Source organism: Poecilia mexicana, unplaced genomic scaffold (genome assembly GCF_051168715.1).
Source record: "Poecilia mexicana isolate PSO_F unplaced genomic scaffold, ASM5116871v1 scaffold_10, whole genome shotgun sequence".
In the NCBI taxonomy this organism is placed as follows: Eukaryota; Metazoa; Chordata; class Actinopteri; order Cyprinodontiformes; family Poeciliidae; genus Poecilia; species Poecilia mexicana.
This window is the reverse complement of record NW_028263379.1, coordinates 18,458,111-18,480,283: the sequence shown is the minus strand read 5'-3', so window position 1 is coordinate 18,480,283 and position 22,173 is coordinate 18,458,111. Positions and strand designations below refer to the sequence as shown.

At 39.0% G+C, this 22,173-nt stretch overlaps 1 protein-coding gene across 4 annotated transcripts in view; it reads left to right on the top strand.

The window, feature by feature from the left end:
- The first annotated feature begins 8,988 nt into the window (after positions 1-8,988).
- Positions 8,989-22,173, top strand: part of ahnak (AHNAK nucleoprotein) — a 34,357-nt gene continuing 21,172 nt past the window's right edge. For all 4 annotated transcript variants that reach the window (XM_088009512.1, XM_088009514.1, XM_088009513.1 and 1 more), the window contains exons 1-5: positions 8,989-9,306; positions 15,984-16,046; positions 18,816-18,874; positions 21,640-21,796; positions 21,901-22,127. In XM_088009512.1, coding sequence (XP_087865638.1) covers positions 21,640-21,796; positions 21,901-22,127 — 384 coding nt within the window. In that variant the 5' untranslated portion in view covers positions 8,989-9,306; positions 15,984-16,046; positions 18,816-18,874. The remainder of the gene's footprint in view (positions 9,307-15,983; positions 16,047-18,815; positions 18,875-21,639; positions 21,797-21,900; positions 22,128-22,173) is intronic.

The following is a 22,173-nucleotide window of genomic DNA, read 5'->3' as shown; positions in this document are numbered from 1 at the left end:
GAGTTTACCCATCCAACACATCGACATCTGTATTTCATTTCTACATCACTTGATATCACACAGGTGTTAAAGTATTCCACTTTTTAGATGTATGCATTATATTTTTTTTATAGCTGTTTGTGAACGGCAGACCTAAAAAGTTCTACTGTTTGTGTTTTGTGATTCATTCATTTTAGTTTGTTCTTCAGTAGGTTTACTTCTATTTTGAAGTGTTGCTGCAAAACCCCTGAGCTGTACGGAGTGAAACCCCATGGCTGTCCAGATAGTTCAACCACAAAAAGGGCATGGAAGTCGAGGGCAGACTTTAAGTTATTCAATTTAATTTTTAAGTACAAATTATATATTCCTGCTTGCAAAACTGATGCATCTTCTGTTACAGCTGCCAAAAAGATCACAAAACAGATTGAAACATGCAGCATGCACAGAACTTAGACAAACCTAACCAATTAATCTAAACAAATTTGCACCAGTTTAGGATCGTTATCCTTATCAAGGTTTGCTTCATCCTCGGTATTTGTGTTTTCATCCATAATGGCTTAAGGATAATCAATTATATTCTCAAGTAGATATGCTTAAGCTGAACCTCCTGTAGCTGAGACAGTCTGATCATCATCATTATCATAATCTCACAGATTGACTTACTGATGTACAAAATTCATGACAACAAACTCATCATGTTCATAGTGTTTTTAAAAAGAAAGAAATCACTTTAAAATGTGCATGTTTGTGCTCCACCCAGTTGTTTGCTGCTATTCTTGCCAGATAGCCTCGGTCCATATGAACCCTTATGACATCAGGTGACATAGATGTTCACTATGCAGAAATGATCTTACTGTTGTTTTATAATTATATGTAACTATCAGGTTTTAGTATAAGAATGTCACAGAACAGGCCAGTTTTTCTTTTTGACTTACCTTAGCTATCTGTTTAGTGACAGTAAAAACAAATTAATTGTTATTTTGATGTTAGCAGGAAGAGGGCAAAGTCTATTTTTTTATGACGTAACAGACTTAAAGAAAATCATTATGTCAATTTGTCTGAGTCTCCCCTCTTTCCTTTTAAGGCAAAACTAAACAGCTGTAAAACGCCACAGTTTTGCTCTTCATGGTGTTTTTTTTTAAGCACTATTTCCTTGCAAGATCCAAGGTTCTAATTCTGCCTGAGGTCTTTTTTTGGGTTTGCTCACTGGGTACTCTTGTTCCTCTCACAGTCCCATTACAAGTCTGTTAAATTAATTGGTCACTTCAAATTACTCTTTGGTGGGACTGTTTTGAGTGTGGTTGTTTGTTCTGGGAAGCATGGATGACTTGTCCAGGTTCTACAGAGGGCTTTCACAAATTGTAAAGTCAATATAATGTAGCGTCAGCAGTCATGAGCTTCGCAGCTTTATGTTTGAAAATATCACAACATAAATCCACCACAGATTATGCTCCTTGTACACTGACAGCAGTACAAAACTAGTGTCCTGCACCATGATGCCAGGTAAAAGTAATCATCTTATATGTGCATAAACAATGTAATACTATTGATGAAGTTTTAGTTTGAGAAGTTACATTTAGTTTCAATTCAGTTTATTTATTTGGTGCCAGTTTGCAACGAAAGTCATTTCAGGACATGATGAAAAACAGAAACAGATGGAGTTCAGCGCAGGAAAACAACAATCTGTTTAGTTAGTTATTTAATGGGATTAACAGTTATAGAGCACATAGAGGGGGGGTAAAAAAAAAACAAGAAAATTTACAACATTCTTCTAAAATATACTTCTGTTTTTTTTTTTTCACAGTCCACAGACCATAAATGTGGAGACCGTTTCCTTTTGTGGTTTTCATTTCTTGCTTTCATGAGCCGTGTCCTCAGGGAACACCATGCAGCGCAAAATGAAAACTCAATAGGCACTAACAGTGATAACAAAAGGAAAAATAATAAAAAACTACATTTAGTATTATTTACATTGGAAAAAAGTGCAATATCACATACAGAAATGGATTACTACTTGATCTGCGGCTTAAAGAAAAAAAAAATCCACAATGGTCCATTCATTAATCAAACACATGAGAGCTACTGTAGAAAATACCCTTTGACATTTCTTCAACACAACAATGCTTCTTTGACTGTCCTCCACATTGGCCTGACAAACACTCAACCTAAAATAAACAATGTTACACAATGTAAAAAAGAAATACACGAAGAAGCATTACAAATGTTTTTTTTTCTCTCTCTCTTTTGCTTCTGTAACAGAAGAAAAGTCTATTTCAATATTTAATGCAATGTCTAAAACTGCAAACCTACCCAGTGTTCAGGAATGCTCTCGGTATCCTTTAAAGCACTTTCTCTTCTTTCGTTTTTGCTGTTTATCTTAACGACACTATCAGGTAATATGTGTTGCAGTTAGAAAATAAAAGGGAAGCCAATGACAGTTTCTTTCAGTCTCTGCATTGCTTTCATTTTTAGACGAGAGGTGGCAAAGACATGTGTCAGTTTGTCGTTCCAAATATATGAGACAGACAAGTTTTTACAGATGTCATCGGTTCACCCAGAAACACATGTCAAACATACAAAGATATGATAAAAAAAGAAGAAAAAGAAGAAGAAGAAAAAAAGGAGGATCTACTATTGAGTTACTTTCTTAAATATGTTTTGGAATAATCTCCTCCGCTGGATCTCGTGTTCTTTCAAATTATCTCAGTGACTCACACAAGCAAGCCTCTTTGCTCAGTACACTGCTTTCATTGTCTGAATTTAGGAAGGAATTTTAGTTGAAGATTGTGACATTTTATAACACAAGATCATTTTTTTTCTCATACATACAGTCAACAGTCTACAATTGCTAATTTAAGTGGTTAAAGGCTAGAAGGCAATTCCACCACACCAGATTGAATCAGTTCTCCGCGTATTAATTAACTTGCTTTCCACAATCTAATGTGTCAGCTCATATCCGTATGTGCTGCACCTACAGGAAATGCCAAGCTGTTGCTTAAGGAGTTTTGATCAAATCAAAATAGTCATCAGGTCCAGGTGCTGTGCCAAGTCTCTGCTTTGCTCAGGCCACAGCGATGCAACTTCCTTTATCCTGCGGGAGACAATAATCATACTCTTGCGCATGCACTCCACCAGTCATACCTCCAACGGTCCACCCCCATTTAATCCTCTGATTTTAGGCCTTGCTACAGTTTGAGTTGCCATGTTTTCATTGTTGTTATGGGCTGTGACTCATCTCGCGTCTGTTCTCACTGGCTGCCACACCTAAGGCTAGGAAACACACCCATTCCCACATATCCTTTTATTCAGCTGGAGCTATAAGCCACAAAGCAGAGACAGAGAGGATTTGGTTATTAAAACAAGCGAAAAATTCAGTTTATGTCCTCAACGATACGCTTTATTTCACATACAATGCCTTGAAAACAGAATTATTCCACCTTAAACTTTATAATGTTGCAACTTCGTACTTCCAAGTATGTTAGTGGGATTTTAAATAATGCAACAACACAAAGTGGTGCACAATTATAAAGTGTAAGACAAAAATTAATTTCAACAAAAAAATAAATAAATTACAGGAAAAAGTCTGAAAAGTGTGGTGTGCATTTGCACTTAGTCGTCCTGTGTTAATACTTTGCAGAGCCACTTTTCCATTACAATTACAGCAGCAAATCTTTTGGGGTGTGTCTGTGCCACCTCAGCACATTTATGGATTGAAAAGTCCAGCCTCTTCTGACTAAGCTCAAGCTTAGTCAGACTGGATGAAAAGTATTTTGTAACAGTAATTATCAAATCTTGCGACAGATTCTTAGTTGAATTTAATTCAGGACTTTGCATGAATATTAATATATTTTGATCTTAGTGATCACATTGCAGCTCCAGCTGCATGCTAAAGCCATCGTTCTGGTTAAGAGGAAACGTCCTCCCCAGTTTCACAACTTTTGCAGCCTCTAATGTTTATGGAGGGGGTTGTGTTTAGGTTGCAGGGCGGTGTTATTTTTCTGCCAAAGACAGCATCTCCAATAGAGTCTTCTGAATGGAACAGATATAAGACATGTTGTGATCTTCATGCAGGTTCATCACAGCAGCTTAGAATAGCATTCGGCCATATAAAAAAGCTTTGATCTATCTTAGCTGTGACTCTATATTTAGGGTTGCTGTGATACTTGAAAGCAAACCTCTGCTTCGCAAGTTTGTTGCTGCCTGAAACATTTTTATTTTTCTACTGTTGCCATGTATTCATGTCCATCAAGTTTCCGACCAATTCTAATTGCCCTCTCGGTCTCCACAGCATGATACTGCCACCATCATGTTCGTTTGTGGTGTTACTGTTCTGCAAAGCATGGTGTTTTGCATTAAGGTGAAAATGTTAAACCTTGGTCTCATCTTCTTTCATGTTTTGCTTTGCCTAGTAAGTGATGTGTGGAAAACTACAAACATCTTTCAGCAGGCATTTTTTCTTCTTGTCACTATTCCAAAATGGCAAGATTTCTAAAGCACCTGACTAACAGTTGTCATGGTAACGGATTGTCTCATGTGAGCTGTGACTCTGCAGCTCGTCTAGAGCTATCATGCCCGCTTTGGCTGCTCTCCTGATTGTTGCTCTCGTTCCCAGGCCTGGTAAATTAGCAGGACGGCCATGACTGGGTAGGTTTGCTGCTGGATCATGTTCTTCCAATTTCCAGACAATGGATCGGAGATTGTGTCAGCGAGATGTTCAAAACCTGTGATGTTTTATAACCAGAAACCAGATTTAAACATCTTCACAGGTAAATTTTAGTCAATGAAAATGAGTGCATACATATGCAGGCCACACATGTATGATTTTTGTTTTCAAAAACTGTGACAACCGTGCTTTGTTTTTTTCACAGTTATGCAAAACTTTGTTTAGCTCTGGCACAATCACACTAAAACAAATTGAAATTTGTGGGTGCCAAAGAAAAAAAAATGTGAACGAGCTAAGGTAACTTCTGTAAGGCAGTTTACGCAAAACTTTGCCCTGAACTTTAATCTTCTGTTAGAGTTGCTCCCCAGCAGCTCTTGCTGTAACCTGCTTCAGATTTAATCCAGATAAGGAAATGAATAACAAAGGCTCCCATCAAATTTGTCCCCATATCAGCGTAGGAACTTGTTGTCAAGGAAAGCTGCTTTTACAAGCACTAAAGGCCGCATTTACTGGCTGGCTATTATGGAACCATAAACAGCCACTGTTGAAAAGTTGTTGAGCGGAAAACAGCTTTGAGGAGAGCCCTGCTGTTTACATGCAGACACATCACAGGAGTTTTGGTTCAGAAAGCAAAAACCCGTCTTCAAAGGTGATACGGGCCCTAATCTCAGTAAAGGGACACACACGCTCAGAGCTCAGCAGGCACTTGCATTGGAAGGACAGTTAGGGAAATAGTCACGGATTAAAATCTGAACTTCTGTGTTAACGAATGATTGTAAGTTACAGCAGGTATAAGTCTATCATATAACACACTCCTTGACATCTGAGTCCAACAATAACTTTTGTCATGCTTGATTCTTTTTGCTGCCTTCCAAGAGCTGTTTGTTAAAAGCAGCTGAAGTTCAAACTCTAGAGAAATACTACACCGCTCTGACTTCTTCTGCACATGCTGGGAATTGCTCTCTTTTATCACGAAGCACACACAGCAACAGAGCTACATTTTCGCATTGCACATACGAAGTCACTCTTGTTTTTGTGGAAGTTCCTCACGGTGTTTATTTGAGGGGGGACAAAACAAACCCCAAGCTGTCTTGATATGCAGCGTTGCAAAGCCGTAGTTTTTTAAATATGGCCATGCACACGTCCAAGCGTCTGCACCACACCCTGTTCGCCTACCACAAAGCAGCGCGGCAACTTCCTCTGTTCCTGTCTCTCGCACGCTGTTTGCTCGTAGAGCACGGGTGTGTAGAGAGGAGATCGGCGAGAGGGTTATTTCAGATATGGTTAAAATTAGGAGAAGCAGTTATCTGGCACGACAGTTGAGTGACTGCATCTAAGAACAACATGAAATTTTCTATCCACAACTGGAAGTGCACATAAATACTCAAGTGAACTGGCTGGGAAAACTTGAGCTGGGAAAGTTTCCAGAGAAGCTCGAGTAAAACTATGAGACAAATAACATAAGGAGTAAATCTTATGTTATTTGCATGGGAGAACATACAGTGCCCTACTCATCTCTTGAAATCTTAAGTGCAGTTGCACAATCTCAAATTTCAGTACATTTGTTATTAGAAACATAAAAATGATTGGCAGCCTCTAAAAATACCAATGAACCAGATGAAACTAAAGCTTTTTGTAATTCATATGTTATTCCATGTTTTACAGTTTTACATGTAAAGCAACTTTTAATAGAAATAAAACATTTATATTTCTCACAGATACCCTTTAAAACTGGAAATATAGACAAACACTACGAACAGCTTTTTTTGTTTCAGTAATTCAGATTTAAAAAAAACTATTAACATATTACATTACATACTATTACATATTTATTATTCAATACCCACAAGTCCGTTTTTTTTTAGAAAGTTTAATAACAGAATTTATTAAAGTTTTGTTTTTAAATATAAAAATGTTGGCCTATTGAAACATATTTTCACATACTGTACCAGACAGTACATGCACTCAACAACTGGTGGGTATTTCTTTTGCATGAAATTAAGACAAGGCGTAAATTCAAACTGGGAGAATCTTCAGGTTTTTACCTGCATCATCATCCAATCACCACGTTACACATCTCTGCCGCTACCACCAGCACCAGGTCCTCTCTCCGCCTCAGCCAATGGTAGATCAAGAATCCCTCTATAAGGCTCGTCATCCATGGATCAACCTGCTTCCCAGCCGAGCTTCAATCCGCCTCCACCCTCCCAGGCTTCTTCAGGCTCCCCTTCTTTCCGGTCTCCACTCCACCACCAGTGTCCTCCCCAGGGAGGAAAAAATACCCTAATCCCCATCCTAGACTGTCCATTCAAGCTGATGACAATTCTCAGCATACACGTCTTCTACTGGGATCCGAGCGCTGAAGCGCTTTCAAATAAAAACCTTCTAATTGCTGCTTCCTCAATCTGTGAGTCTCCCAAGCAGAATTACTGCATCCCTGCAACGTGGAGCCCATGCCTGTGGCTTTGCTGAGGGGTTAAGTCCAGGTTGTGAAGCATCTTTGAGGGACATGAAAAATGGGTTCTTTAACTCTGATGTCACTTTATTTCATTTAATGGAAGCCTTCAAGTACTGTGGGCTGTCGATAAAATTGTTTAATTTGTGTGTTTCAAGGCATTTTGTGATATCTACAGTCAATCATTGGATTGGCTGCCAATAACATGTCAGTTGCAACTCAATATCTCAGGTCACCCGAGCTTCATTCAATATTTTAGTTATTCTTTACAAAGAATTTATGGATTTTTCAGTGAATAATTTGGAGCCAAGTTCCAGGGAAAAATCCACAAATAGGAGGGAGTTGACTGTACTTCATGGATTCCAAGTCAGATGCGTTTGCTGGTAAACTGAGCAAAAATGTGATTCCTTGGTCATGAAAACAGGTAATAATATTGTGGGCAGCGTGAAAAGGGCCCAAGTCCTGGATTTGATACAACACAACTGACCGACACCAGCAGATAACTTTGCTCCCAAAATCAAAAAATGGGTCTATATTTATTGTGAGACTAAAAATGTAAGTAATAATTTGTCCTTGATAAGAGGTGGAAATGTCCAAAGAGTGGGATTAATAGTTTATTTTTCAGGTTTTTATTAATGAAAAACTGAAAAAAGAAAAAAAAAATCAATAAAATATCCTAATAAGGATACCTAACAAAATATGGAAGAAGCTGCAATTTCTGAAAGCTCCAGTGAGTTAAAAATCTAGGTATTATAATATGATGTCTCTGACACCAGCTTAAATGAAAGCAACACAACGGGTGGTGATAGAAAAAAAGGGCACTTAAGTTCATATGGCGTGGCCACTGGGAACATCAGAAGGAAAGGTTGGGTTACTTTGTTTTAGTTACTGAACTCCTTTAACCAGATATTTTAATATGTACTCCAGCTGCTGGTCCAAATACCCTCATATAACTCCAGGCAGATTTTTCTGCTGAGGTTGTCATTGAGCAGCAACTCTGTTAATGTCGTATAATGCCTTCCTTTATTTTTCCTACTCATGGAAAACTGTGCAGCTTTGACCAATTTCCAAGTGTTTAATTTAACATTGGTGTTATTTTCTTTGGCTGCTCTTGCATAAGAGCTTGAAGCAAAACTGTGCTTTTAAGGAGCTTTAAGCTTATTTCAAATGACAGTAGGCTGGGAGAGGAGGAGCGCCTACCTCATTAAAATGTTTGACAGTGTATTTCACTCTGACTATTACAGAGCCATGCCACAGTTATGAGACTTTTTGGCACATTAACTACCGTTACAAAGGGCAATTTATGCTAGAGAACCTCTGCATAAAAGAATGTAAAACCTGCACTTATTATAGTTTATTTACGATTCAAACAGCTCTAACTGAAATAAAAGTAGTTGAGTTTTTGCAACTCCGTCATCCTGGGTGGCACTGCGCCAGTTAAAAACTTTTAAGTAAACAAATAGTTGTGCTTTTGAGTACAGGAAGACTTTTCATTTATGAGTCACTCGGTTAATGATAAGTTTGTATTAGTTTGTGTACAGTGATTTCAGTGCTGTTATAGCAGGGTTGTGCTGTTGTCTGTCATATGATCGCACATTGTGATGTGTTAAACTGTGTCAGCATGAGACTACACACATGAGCATCACGTTTTACACTGATGGCAATGAAAATGTACACGAATGTGTTTGAGAGCCGTTTCAAAACTGTTGTTTGCCCAGTTTCCATACTGTCATTCACCTTTTCTCCCCTGAGCCAGAACTCAGTCTTTTTGTTATACGTCTCTGCAGCCATCAATGTGGAACAGTAGGTGGTCCCAGTGGAAAGGACCACTCCCTCCAACAGGTCTCCTCCCTTGTATTCTCCTCCCTCTGCAAACCAGGAGCCCTTCCCAGCTCCTGGTCCAACCACTCGGCTTAGTCCAGAGTAGGAGCCACACAGAAGAGAGAGAGAGAGAGAAAACAAAAAAACAAAAAAACAAGAGGCTTAAATCAACTCAGAGAAGGGAGGGAGGGAAAGAGGAGGGGGCAGAAAACGCCCTGGAAGCCTAAGTGGTCGAGAAATAGGAAAACAGAGACAGACTTCTGACAGACTGCAAACTTGTGACAGTGTGAAAAGTGCTCTGTTTATGCTGGGGTGAAGGGGAGAAGACACGTTTTTCAAGGATGCTCATGCGGGTGTGAGGCTTCTTTGGCGCAGCGATTGCGCACAGGTAAAGATGAACTTTTTCTCTCTTTTTTTCTGTTTTACAGTAAAGTTAATGTTTGCTTTTTGACTGTTGAAATTTGACAAACTGCTCTTTGTTTCACGCTTATCTGCCCATCAAGATTTAGGTGTTCAGTCAGTTTCGACAGCACAGTCACAAAAGCGTCAGTGTTATCAGTTTGCATTCCTTTATTGTACCATTATGGGGCACTTGTTATGTCTGTTTGTAAGTTTACAATGACAGTGTCCTGCTTTATTACATGTGCTCTGATGTTGCGTGCTTCTTCCAAAAGAAAAAAAAAAAGTTGGTTTTTTTTTTTCCAATAGAAAGTTCTGGGAAGTTTAGAGTATTATGCTTTTGTTCAGTATATTTCTGTAAAGGGACAATCTGTATGGATCTCATTGCACATTCAAAACCTCATTTAAAGCAAAGCATGGCATGAGAAGTGGGTGTGTACCCACAGCCACATGAATGCTGAGGGTTTAACTGCAGTGGCGCACTTTATTTTCCCCTAACAGAAGAAGTCGAACAGGCATGAAAGTGTTTAAGAAACTTTTCCAAAAGTGATTTAAGTGACTTGAGGAATAAAAATAGGGGTTTTACACAATCACAGTTTTTCTGTAGCGGTTTGATAATTTGATGCCTCTTTGCATTCACACTATTCTGCATCCTGATTTGGAAAGAGAACCTCTAAAGAGCAATTTGTGGATGGAATGACGTGGCAGCGGCTAGATGGCGGGAGTCATGTTGTGTTGATGTTATGGTTGATGCCTTTCTCCCATCTATACTTCACCTTTTGTTAGATAGCAAGTGAAGGTACTTCACTGTTAGAGCCTGCAGCAACAAGTTTGGGTGTGGATCTCTCTCCTTCACCTCCCTTCTCCTGCTTCTTTTTTTTCTTCCCTCCCTTCTTGCTTTGCTGTCTCCTCAGACAGGCACACCCTTTTACAGCCAGGAAAAAAAAAGGAACCCATACACACCATAGACAGTTGTCACAGTCGAACTCTTTAAACATCCTGACTGGACAGTGAAGGGCGCATGTTGAATGTTGTTAACTTTTCTCTGTTGGTGTTTTATGTAAGCTTTCACAGTTCAAAATGTTTGTTATGAAATGTTGAACATCTGTGTAGAGTTTTTTTTATTTTTATTTCTTGACCAAATATGTACTTTATTTCCTACGATAGAAACGTTAAACCCCTGCAGCCGTGACGCATGTACATCTTTTATGACTTAGTCGTTTGTAAGTCTTGGACAGAGGACGATTTCTCCTTATTTTCCCCGTACGTTGGGTTACTTAACCTGGGCTCCATGCCAGGGTGTGTGTGGGGAAAAGATGGTAGGAAGACAGGGAAAGAGTCAGTAAGCGTGTTGGTGAGGGGGGGATGGGCGGTTCTGGGGTGAGGAGGGGAGTTATGGAATGTAGTGGTTTGGAAAGACAAGCTAATTGAAACCAGGTTTGAGGCATAGAAAGGGGGAGCAAAGGCTTAGCACGTTGGAAGAATGAGGGGAAAACGTTTCTTTTTTCTTTTCTCTCTCTCTCTCTCTCTCTCTCTCTCTCTCTCAGAAATCCAAAAACTGACAGAAGTTTTCAAACATTATTATGTTTATATTTTGTGCTCTTCAAAACATGTAGTGCCACTTAATGTTTTAATCACACCTATAACGAAACACCGTTTGAGTTGTGGAAAAAAAAAAAGGGACAGAAAAAGTAACACGTAATTCTTTGCTGAACCTTAGTTAGAAGTTAGATTTGGCAATGTACAAGTCGCCTGTCCTCCGCAACTCCCTCCTGCCACACCCAAAACTCCGAGCTGCTTTTCGCACCACCCTGTACACTGTTTTCTATCACGTACGTCGAGCCAACGTTTAGTGCCCCGCAGCAGTATATGTCTGGCGTGTTTTTAATTGCTCTTGTCAAGCCGATTGATTGTAAAATGCACTGCTTATAGAGCTAAATTGTCACATTGAGCTAAAAGGTATTTATGGGCGTTGCGTTGAGTAAGGGTACTCCTTTTAATTAAATAAAAAAAAAATTATTAGATTGGCTAGGAAATAACTGTGAAGGTGTGAACTTTAAATTAACATAATAATTCGCTTATCAGGTCGTAATATGTTTTGATATCAGCTGTTACACGCTGAAATGCTTGTCAGTAAAAAGGGCCTCGTCGTGGCCTTGGGTGGGTACTGTTTGCCTTCACATGCGTTGTCTGCCTTTCTATTGCTGAGTTGGTTCAATGTGACATCTGCATGGAAAAAAAAAAGTCTTTTAGTGAGCCATGTTTCATGACTGCTGGAAACCTTGACTTATGTCAAGATATTGGTCTACGCGCCACATCAGATACAGCTGCACGCACTCTTTGGGTGCTGCTGATTGACAGCAGGAATGAGAGCAGTGCTGTTTTTAATACTCTTCAGTGTGAAATTAAAGGAAACTGGTCTTCAGCGTACTTCCTTTGCAGTTTCCTTGAGATTTCGTCAAGTGGGTGGCTGCAAGAAGACACAGTGCTTGTTGACCATACAAGAGGGCGGTGAATGTTCTGAAAAAGATGAAAGAAGAAACTATAGGTTATTTGTCTCTAAACTGGCTTTCCGTTAGATGTGCAAAGCTCCAGCAGAATCCACTTTTGAGGCTTGTTAAGGTTTTGTTCTCTTTCAGCTGCAAATAACACACATAAGAGTATAGTACGCTTTTAGAAAGTTTTTCAGGCAATCCACACAGCAGCCACTCCCTGTTCAACCCATCCAGCGCTGGTTTGGATTGTTTCACCGTGCACTCAAAACTCTCTGAGGAGCTTTTATCATTACTCTTGCATGCTCTGCTGCTGAAAAATAGTGTTTTGAGAGTTATGATGATCTCGCCAGAAAAGTCCCACCCATGCATGTGGATTCAATTCAGATTTGTTTATTGTAGCTTTTCGTTTGGCTGAACTCTTGCGAGCATAGAATTCAAAATGGGTGTGAATAAGCTAATAGCTTACATTGCCGTTCATCCAAACATCTGCTCCACAGAACCACCCAGAACAATAAATCTTGTACAAGTGTTGCTTCACTGTACGATCTTACCTTGCTCCTCACTGTTAAAACCTGTCATGTTTCCCCATGCAAGGAGTAACACGCTGCATCTGTTAGCAAATCTTTTAGCAGGGAAGGGTTGGGGCCCAGAATTTCAGGGATCTGTGCCCGGAATGCAACGTTGGGAAAACATTTGGTGTTGTTTAGGTTTTCCTTATCTGGTGGATGATAGTCAAGGTTGGTATGGCTCGCTGTCTAAAATGCTCCAACAAATCTCACTTCTGTGCTTTATATATCAAATGCATATTGTTGGCTCCGGTCATGATGTAAATTCTGTAGCTAAGGAATGTATGAGTCTATAAATATATACATTCTGCTGCCACCTAGCTTTATTTGCAATCCGCCTTGTCCCCTCCACTGTAAACGGTTTCAGATTATTTTTACTGTAAACATCAGCTGTAGCAAATTAAACAGTTTGACAAACTGCCTTGAAGCTGAAAAACAGCACATCATGACATACGCAGATTTTTTTTTTTTTTTACAATATCTGTATGATTCTGTTTTAAAATGTATTCTCCTCTTACCAGTGTTTAAAATAAGTTAAAATGTTGCATCATATATACACATACATACATACATGTATATATATATATATATATATATAGACCCATTTCCTCCACATTAAGGAAATGGGTCTATGATTTTTTTATTATTTATGCTTTCATTGTTGCTCAATGTTCTCGGCTGTGAAACAGTGTGTTGGCTTCGCCCCAGCCTCACTTCTCATTTCAGAAAAGAACAACTAAAGTGAAATTCTGTAAAATGATGGCATAGCTTCGTTTTTTCAATTCCAGTTTTTTTTTTGTTTTGTTTTTTTAGGGGGGAGAGGGTACAACAAAAGAACTTATTGACTTTCAGAGTATGGTATTCCCAGTCTTGTGTGCACAACTGATTTTGATGCTTTTCTTAGAAAGGATGGGAAAAACATCCTGAAAACTCTTTGCACATATGGAAAAAGTTGGAAACCTTGGTGAGAGGAAATTCAAAGCGAGATCCTCCCCTCTTTGTTGTCTGCTGGTGGGACACAGAACAAAGTTTTAAGAAGGAGCCATGAGCTGTCTCATACCTTTACCCTTTTAAGACATATAAGTCAATGTTTTCCATGTGTCATGGAGTTTGATCAGAATGGTGGTGAAGGCAGAGTTGCAGTTTGCATTAGGAGGTGGTTGGTCTTGTTTGTGATCTCATAAAAGAAGGAGAAGAACTTCTCAGTTTTTCCATTTGCTGTCGGATTCCTGCCAAAGTCCCAATGGTTTAATCAGCAGCCGACCGAGCTGGCGTCAGCAGACAGGCTTTGGTCGTATTCAGGACTTGTGGTTTCCTTCAGGGGTATGCGAACACTCAGAGGAGAAAGGAACAATTTAGTTTGATGCTCGTTCCTTTTATGTGTGTCATACATCCATGGGCTATCTGCTTCTTTGGGGAATAACCAGAGGCTGAGGCCTGCTGTGTCTCTCTTTGTGTTTGCTTTACGTGCTGCGTCAAACTCCAACGCGGCAAGGGGAAACAGGGAGCCCATTCTGTTTTGACAACAAGACTGATTTGCTCACTTCTCCTTGTCCTCTTTTTGCCTCGCTGCACAGAGGTCTTTTTCTACTTGCTCATAATCAAATCTTATCTTTGCCCGGCATCACTGCTTGATATACTAAGCAGTGAGATGTAATCATTGTCACACTGCTTCCCTTCTCTGCACACCAAATTGATTAGATTTGACAATCAAACGAGTGGAATAACTTCAACTCTCTTCATATGTTTCCATCACATTGTGACCTACTTACGGGGAAATTATGATGGCAAAACTGATATGTGCCCGCAGGAGTTGGGGAAAACCGGTAGAAATGAAATTCAAAACATCTAAAAGATTTTCACAGCGTCAACCAGGTGGGGAGAAAGATTTAAGTGAAATGATAACCATTGCATCTGTGAAACAAGTTCACAGTTTGTTTGTTTTTTTAAAAAGGCATGCTTTGCCTTGCCGTTGCGTTCACGTATTTGGACGGATGTAGGGCTCTTGTTCATCAGCGCACAACCTCGAGTTTTAGGGGATATAGAGGGCTGACTTGCAGAGGTGTGAGCGACTGAGTAGGGTATGGGGCGGGATTCAGTGTGAGAGAGAAAGAGGGACATTTCTGTGCAGTTAGTCACTGTAGGGAGAGGCTGGGCTCCCTTCCAGTTGGCCTGACAGCTCTATCAAGGAATGTGTGTGACTGGAGGCCTGGGTGGGGTTGCACAGTTTGAGTACCTCACTCTGTAAGCAAGACATATAGGCAAAGCAACCTGTTCTTCATCCCACATGTGTAGTGTACTATTTCTATGTGTAAGTTGCTTAGTATTCATGAGACTATTCTCTCTACTGAGGACCACATCAGTAGTTATGTCTAGAGTGCCACCAAGGCTAAGAAGGTGTGGCAGCCTCTTTGCACATTAGTTATCCAGCTTGCTTCTGCCTCATCTTATGTGTCAGATTGCTTCTATGACCATTAACAGATTTCAGTCAGGAGGTTCCCGAATGACTTCTGACAAGGCAGTCTGATTAATACCTAGCAGTAACAAGAGGATGGACTGGAAAGTGTACACAGCTGCCGTGCTGCCAGTCTCCCAACACAAACAACCGAGAACTCGATGTGTTGATCTCAGCTATTCCAGTATGAGTCACATTCAAAAACAAACAAGAAAAAAAAAAGCTATACATGTAATCTTAATTTTAAACAACACTTTTACTTTCCTTATCTTTATTGCTGTATATATTACACACATAAGTAATACACAGACTACTGAGAAAATGCCTCTGTCTGATAAGCCCTGTTATTTAGCATCAAAGTAATGAACACTTTAGTGCATATTAAAAATAGGGTGTTGTGCAGGAGGAAGTTAATAAGAGGGCTATGGAGCTATTTGTCCTGATCGACATGTTCCCACTGGTAGATGCCTTTCTACACTCACATCAAGTCTGGTTCTGTTTGTTCTCTGACTGACAAAATGGAGGCTTTGTTTCACAATATGCCACTAGCTTGACACAATAATCCACACAAGACCTTTAAAAAGTCAGACCAGCTGCCGCGGGTGGAAGTAAGACAGACTAGGCTTGCCTACGGAAGATCAGGATCCGAATGATAAATCCAACTCCGACAACAATTGCTTTTTTTCACGAGCATTGGGAGTCTGTGACTGGCCTTTTGGTGGTTTTCTACTTATTAGTCACAAACCAAGAGAAAGATCAGAACTGAAAATGTTAAAGTTTAGTTTCAGACTTTACCTTAGTTATTAGGTGGAAAGGGTCCATTTGTCCCCCTTCCGCTTAAAGTGAGGGCTATTCCATGCCGATATTTAGATTTATTTACTTAAAGTCTGAAGAGTCTGATTGGAGATGAAGCATCTGATTAATTTAGTACGAATAATTAACTATAATTATATAATTATAATTAAGAATTAATAACTAAAACATATCTTGATAGACTGACACAATTTTTAACAGTTCAACTGAAAAAAGGTATCTGACTGTGTAAAAAAAAACACAGATGGGTTTTTCTTTGTAGCCTTAACACCATCTAGAAGAATATTCACAAATCCCATATTAAATCCCAATTCTGTTTTTGTGTTGCTCTCAACAGAAGTCAAAAAAGAAGAACACAAGAAGCAGACTGAAGCCCTAGGATTAGCTTGAGCAATCCAAGGTAAGTGTCCTCACACTCCACACATTCAGTAAAGACGGCTAACTTACACACCGCACAGTACACCACTCCAACAGTACGCCATGTGACTGGACTCAAAACTGCTTCTGGGGTATCAGTTGAAAGGCTGCATTTGAACCTTAATGGTCATGGCCGCTCTGTTCAGCTGTGCCGAATCTTGCAGCCTGACATTTGGCTCCTCTGCAAGAGACCACCTGTTCTACTCTCTAAGCCTTCTTATGAAACAGTTCACTCAAAAGCCCGCCAAGCTTGTGCTGTTTAGTTGGTAGGGTAAAAAAAAAAAAAAAATCAAAATATCCGCAACATCTTGTGGGTCAGCGAGAAGGCATGGACACCCAGAAATGTTTTGTGGTTATGCTTTATTATAAGAGGCTTTAGTCTGCCGTGTTCTCCACGCCCCCTTTTCCCAACACACATACCAGACTGTAATAAAACATGACAGACAAGCTTGTCTGACTCCCTCTGTCCTTATTTTCACATCCTTCATGGTTTACTTCAAAGCTCCAAATTGAAAAACACATATCTATTTTTAAGTGGAGAAAGTAAAGTTGATTGTCATGTTGTCGGAGCTGTTTGAGTCATCCACTGCAGGCTTGTCTTATGATTTGGAGAACAAAGCCATATTTATTCAGCAGCTGTTTGCTGCGCAGTCTATAACTAATCATGTGATTTTGCTGCATCAATTTTACTGCTTATTGCCATTTTCAAACCATTTGATGAAATTTTTAAACCTATACTAACGGAGGGCAAAGGAAGGACACCTGGGACTGGGCTTGCTCATTAAAGAAAGAAAAATAGAAGGGGACTCAACTCCACTTGGCCCCTTGCATTTTGGTGTTTTAAAGGAAACAAATTGGTGCATTCGATTTAAGCAGATATGCGTCACTAAAATTCATTAGCTAAAATTGTACATAAGGCTATGTTACTCCTCTTCATAGTCATTCGACACAGAGATAAATTCATGCTTACTAAGTTGTAGTTTGAAGTCTTCACTGATTCGCATTTCAGGCTTTCGATGGGTCACACTGAAACATTAAGTGAGATAAAAAGCATGAAGAGGAAAGAAAAGTTGAAGTTTTAGTTACCTGCATTTTGTTGCATTTGGTTGTCCGGATCTTTGCCATGAACTCTAACCTACTCTTCACTAACATAAGTTACAATGCTCAGCGTGTTGTGCAGCCTAGAGCATTGGGAAAAAGCTATTCCAGATACAGAGGTTAACAGGGTTTAATATTACCTCAAAGCATTGTACACATCCCCCTGTGTCCCCAATCACACAAAACCAGTCTATTTATTGACTTGTTACGTTGTGTCTTTACCCTTGAACAGGACTAGAAAACCAAGGTTACACATTGGATTTGGTTATTATGTCTTTCTCGTAAGCCTACAATCTTTAAGATTATAAAACTATTTAATATCAGATAAAGATTAAATAACAGGTCAAAATGATGTTTTCAGATGATAAATGTACTTATGAAATGAAAAAGCAATTCAAGCTAAACGGACTCTTTGTGAAAACGTAATTATGCCGTGTATCTAATAACTGGCTGGGCCATCCTTGGCAGCAACAACTTTTATTAAGAATTTTTGATAACTGGCAATGAGTCTTTTACATTACTGTGAAATAACTTTGGCCCGCTCTTCTTTTAATTATGCCACACTGGAATGTTTTCGAAAGTGACAGACCTGTTTAGGGTCATGGGATAGAACCCAAAAGATACAAGTCCAGAATTTGGCTAGGTCACTTCAAAGCCCTTAAATCAGAAATAGATTTACTGGTGTGTTTCTAATCACCACACAAGCTCCTTTGGGATATTTTAGGAGAGAGTACAATTCACGGCTTAACAGATACGACTTGTCGTCAAAGTCCTGCAAGGACCCAAGCAGATTCACCCTCTGAAATATTGTTAGCGATACACCAGATGTCATAGGATGCAGCCACTCCAAGGAGTTCCACTTTTGTCTCATCAACCTAGAAAATATTTTCTTAAGAATTTTGAGATATGGAAGATGTTTTTGGCAAATGCATGATTTTACTTTAGCTCAGAAGTGGTTTCACCTTCAAAGTCTCCCCTCGTGTGACAGACTAAAAAGATGGACCAGTTTACTTGAAAAGAACATCGTCTTCCCTGTAAATATCCTGCCATTTACTGGATTGACCTTGGATTTAGGAAACAAGTTGGATGTTAAGATAAAAATACAGAGAACATTGTAAGCTGATGCTTACTGAAAGACTGGAAGACGGTCTTTATAAAGAAATTCTTAGTAAAGAGACTGAGACAATTTCCTATGTACAGTACTTTTGAATTTATAGTAGTTTTCCTCTGTCGTTTGTCACTGTGAATATTTACTTTTAATAACAGCGGCTTGCGACATAAAAATGTATGCATTTTCTGTTCAGCTTTCTGCAGCATATGCTTTCATAAAGCTGGACACCATCATTGTTCCTTCTACTGACTTTGAAGCCAGGGTGTAGGCACAGGATTTGCCTGCTTTCCTCAGGGCAGGGTGTGGTCTAACTGCACCCACATTTACAAAACATACCTTAAACCATTCTAAAACGAGGGAGTTGGTTTTTGGAGGTAGTGGAAGCTATGTTGTCAATTGAGTTTTATCACCATCTAGTGTTCATACATGGGTCTTATATGTTATTATCGTCAGTCATGATGAATGCTTTTCATAGAGAAATTGATTTAATTTTTTATTGTGCTTTTGTTTTTTTGTTTTTTTGTGTGTGTGTTTGTCATATAGGAAAACAACAACAGCATTTTCCTCGAACCAGGACTGGAATAGAGGAAAACAAAATCAAGGTAATATGCGTCAGCTTTTGTTGCAATTATTTTAAAGGCAAATCTGAAAAAAAGTGTTCTCCGTTGAGTTTATTTTGATGTGTAGTCGAAGCCTAGACTGTCAGCTTGAAATCGAGTACCTTTACACTTAAGATAAACTTGTTCAAAAGATGAGGAAATAACTTCAATAAATTGTATTTATTCCTTCAAACACTGGGTGAGGAACTTCAGCTTCCATGTCCCTAGTTTGGTCTGAAATATGTCAAATAAATACACTAGACACATTACCATGGTCCTAAGTGGTGGAAACTGCCACAAGCTCACTGACACTGGTTTGTGGTAAATACGCTGTCACAATTTAGTTATGTTATTGATGTCATTTCCTCATTTTCCATCAGAGATATTCACTTTAGAGTCAGAGAAAACTTAAAAGAAGTTGTCTTGACTTTCTGTTTGAAGCAGCAAGCAGGTGACATGGTCTCTATAGCTGCTACCCACTCAGATGGGTTAAACTGATAGTTTGAATTAATTCACTAATTCTTATATCTAGTTTTTAAAATAACCAATTGTTTCTGTATTTATTTCCAGGTAATTATTTCCAATTAATGACTTATTTAAGTAAATTTTATAAAAAAAAATAAAATAAAAAAAAATTAACATTTTTGTTAAAACTTTCACAATATATATTTCTCATATACATGAGAAATATCTGGAAAAAAAAAAAGAAAAAAATCAAGCTACCTCCTCCCTGAGGTCCTGCAGCCATCTGCAGATAAACACAGCTCAGACAGAAACAACCAATCAGAACCAGGAGGGTTTAGTACTGCTCACACCTTCCCCCTTGATCTCTGCTAGGCTACAGCTTGTTTCTTACACCAGAGCATGTCATGAATGCTCAGGCTGTTTAACATGGCCACCAATGACTGCATATGAACAGTTTTTCTGTAACAGTAAATTGTTTCTCCACCTTTAGCAAATTGAGCAGGACGTACACAACCATTATTGACAGTGCCAAGTGCTCCTCTGAGTCTGATTGGTTATTTTTGACAAGGAGCAGTGTGTTTCTGCAGATGGCTGTAGGACCACAGGGAGGAGACAGAGGAACTTGACTTTTTTCATAGATTGACTGTCTCCTGATGAGACTTTTAGCAAATATGTGAAAAACATATTGTTTATTAAAGGTGCATAATGGAGCTTTGAATGTGTTGCTAATTTTGTAAAACTGCAACTAAATACAGAAATTCCAAATCAAATCAAGGAAAAATTATACATGCACAGACATATAGTAAATATACAGGTTGTGCAAGCAGGACATTTAGACAGTGTGTCATCACCAAGCTGAATACATTTAACATTTTCTCTGTAATAACAAAGTTTTGAAATCAGGTAAACATTTCACCAACTGAAGTGATCAAAAGTCGGCTAGACTCTGAATATTACTTTATTTTGCACACATTCCCCTAAGTGGGATTCAGTTGCATTTGATGCGCTCCGAAGCCTCTTCAATGTGCCACTGTCAGTTCTCAGAAAAAGTCAAAATCAGAGATGATACTCTGGTGTAAATTTATCATAGAGCCGATTGATTGAGTTAGTGAGTACAATATTCTGTCTGAACCTGTCTGCGCGTCTGCACCAAGTGTGCAATCTGTCAAAATAATGGACGGCCATCAGATTTTTCCATCATCGCTTCAAAAAAACCCCATCAAAGATGGAAAATACTCATTAACTTACAAATTTAGTATGAATTTTTCTTAACTGAAATATCTGAGGAGGTCATGATGTATTCCACTTGCTGATTTTCCTTCTCATCGTGACAACCAAACAATTCCTGATAGATCTTGCAGGTAGCAAAAGACAAATGTCCCCTCCTGGAGCCTCTTGTGGACTAATTGCAATGCAGTATTTTAACAATGTTCAATAACTGATGTTACACTCTTAAGCATGGTCAAATCAAGTCAAACTATCGATGCGCCATCAGGCGGTTTTTGGACGTTTGTTTTCACACAGCCCCTTACAGTTTGCAAGACACTTTGAGCCAAGCTTCTGTGAAACCCATCCTGCTGCAGTAACATCATAGTGTTTTGCCATGTGTCTGGTTTACAACCGTAGCCTACTGTATAAACAGCAATCATGGGAGAGAGGATGGACTCTTACACAAATTAAGAGGAGGAGGAAACAATGACTGATAAGCTGGAAAATCTCATTTTACTTTTCATGTTAGAAAAAAAGAACAAGCCGTCTGTAAGTTGTTCGCCCACTACATTGAACCAGAACTGAGCATGGGGCATTTAATGCTTCAGTATGCACTTCCAGGAGTTAGCCAGGGCAGTTGTGACAAGAAAAGGTGGACAATATGAGGCTGAGAACAAAATGACGTTATTTTGGTCACACAGCTGCAACAATGAGAACCAATTTCAACAGTTTGCCTCAACCATGCAGAGCCTTTTAGCCTACCACAATTTTAAGTAATCAGCATCACATATCACCACAACCTCCAAGAGAATGTGATGTATTTTCTTGCAGCTAAACTCTCCATCTATGCTTAAAAATCCTTTTAGATATTTCATTAAAAATAAAACTTAGTTTTATTTTAGTAATTCTAAAACTTCAGTGTGCACTGTGGAACACCTGATACTATTATATGGATAATTTCTGTCTATTTTGGAAATTTCACCTGCAATATGTTATAAGTGTATTCCACAGGAAGTTAGTTATCAAATATGACAACCAAACGCATTTTGCCCCACTCTTTTTTCTGCATAACTAAATGTTTATTACTTTTATAGATGGCTGACGAAGAGGACACCAGGGAAGTGCTCTTTCAAGACTGGGAGGGCCCAGACAAAACTGGCTTGACCATCGAACACACAAGTGGAGGGGAGCTCCTCGTCAAGGAGGTGAAAGGAGAGTCACCTGCAGCAAGATCTGGAAAAGTATATGAAGGTAGTACATTATCTTGATGTCTTTAATAAAATATGAAATATTTTTTCACCATCTATTTTGTTTTTAAGATTAATTCATAACAAACATCCATACTCAATTTGTAGGTGATCAGATTGTGGGTGCAACTATCTACTTTGAAAATATGAGCTCTGAAGAGACAGCAGAGTTACTGAAAACATTGAACAAACACAAAGTTGGACTGAAACTACAAAACAAAGGAGACAAATCCCCTTGCTACTCACCCTTGAGCACACCTTGTCGTTCTCCAATGGGCACCCTCACATGGGAAGGGAAGTCACAGTTTGGAGCATCAAGTCCAGAAATCATTCTCGTAAGTTATCTGAAACCAAAAGTTTGAGTTTGCTTAGAGCTACTGT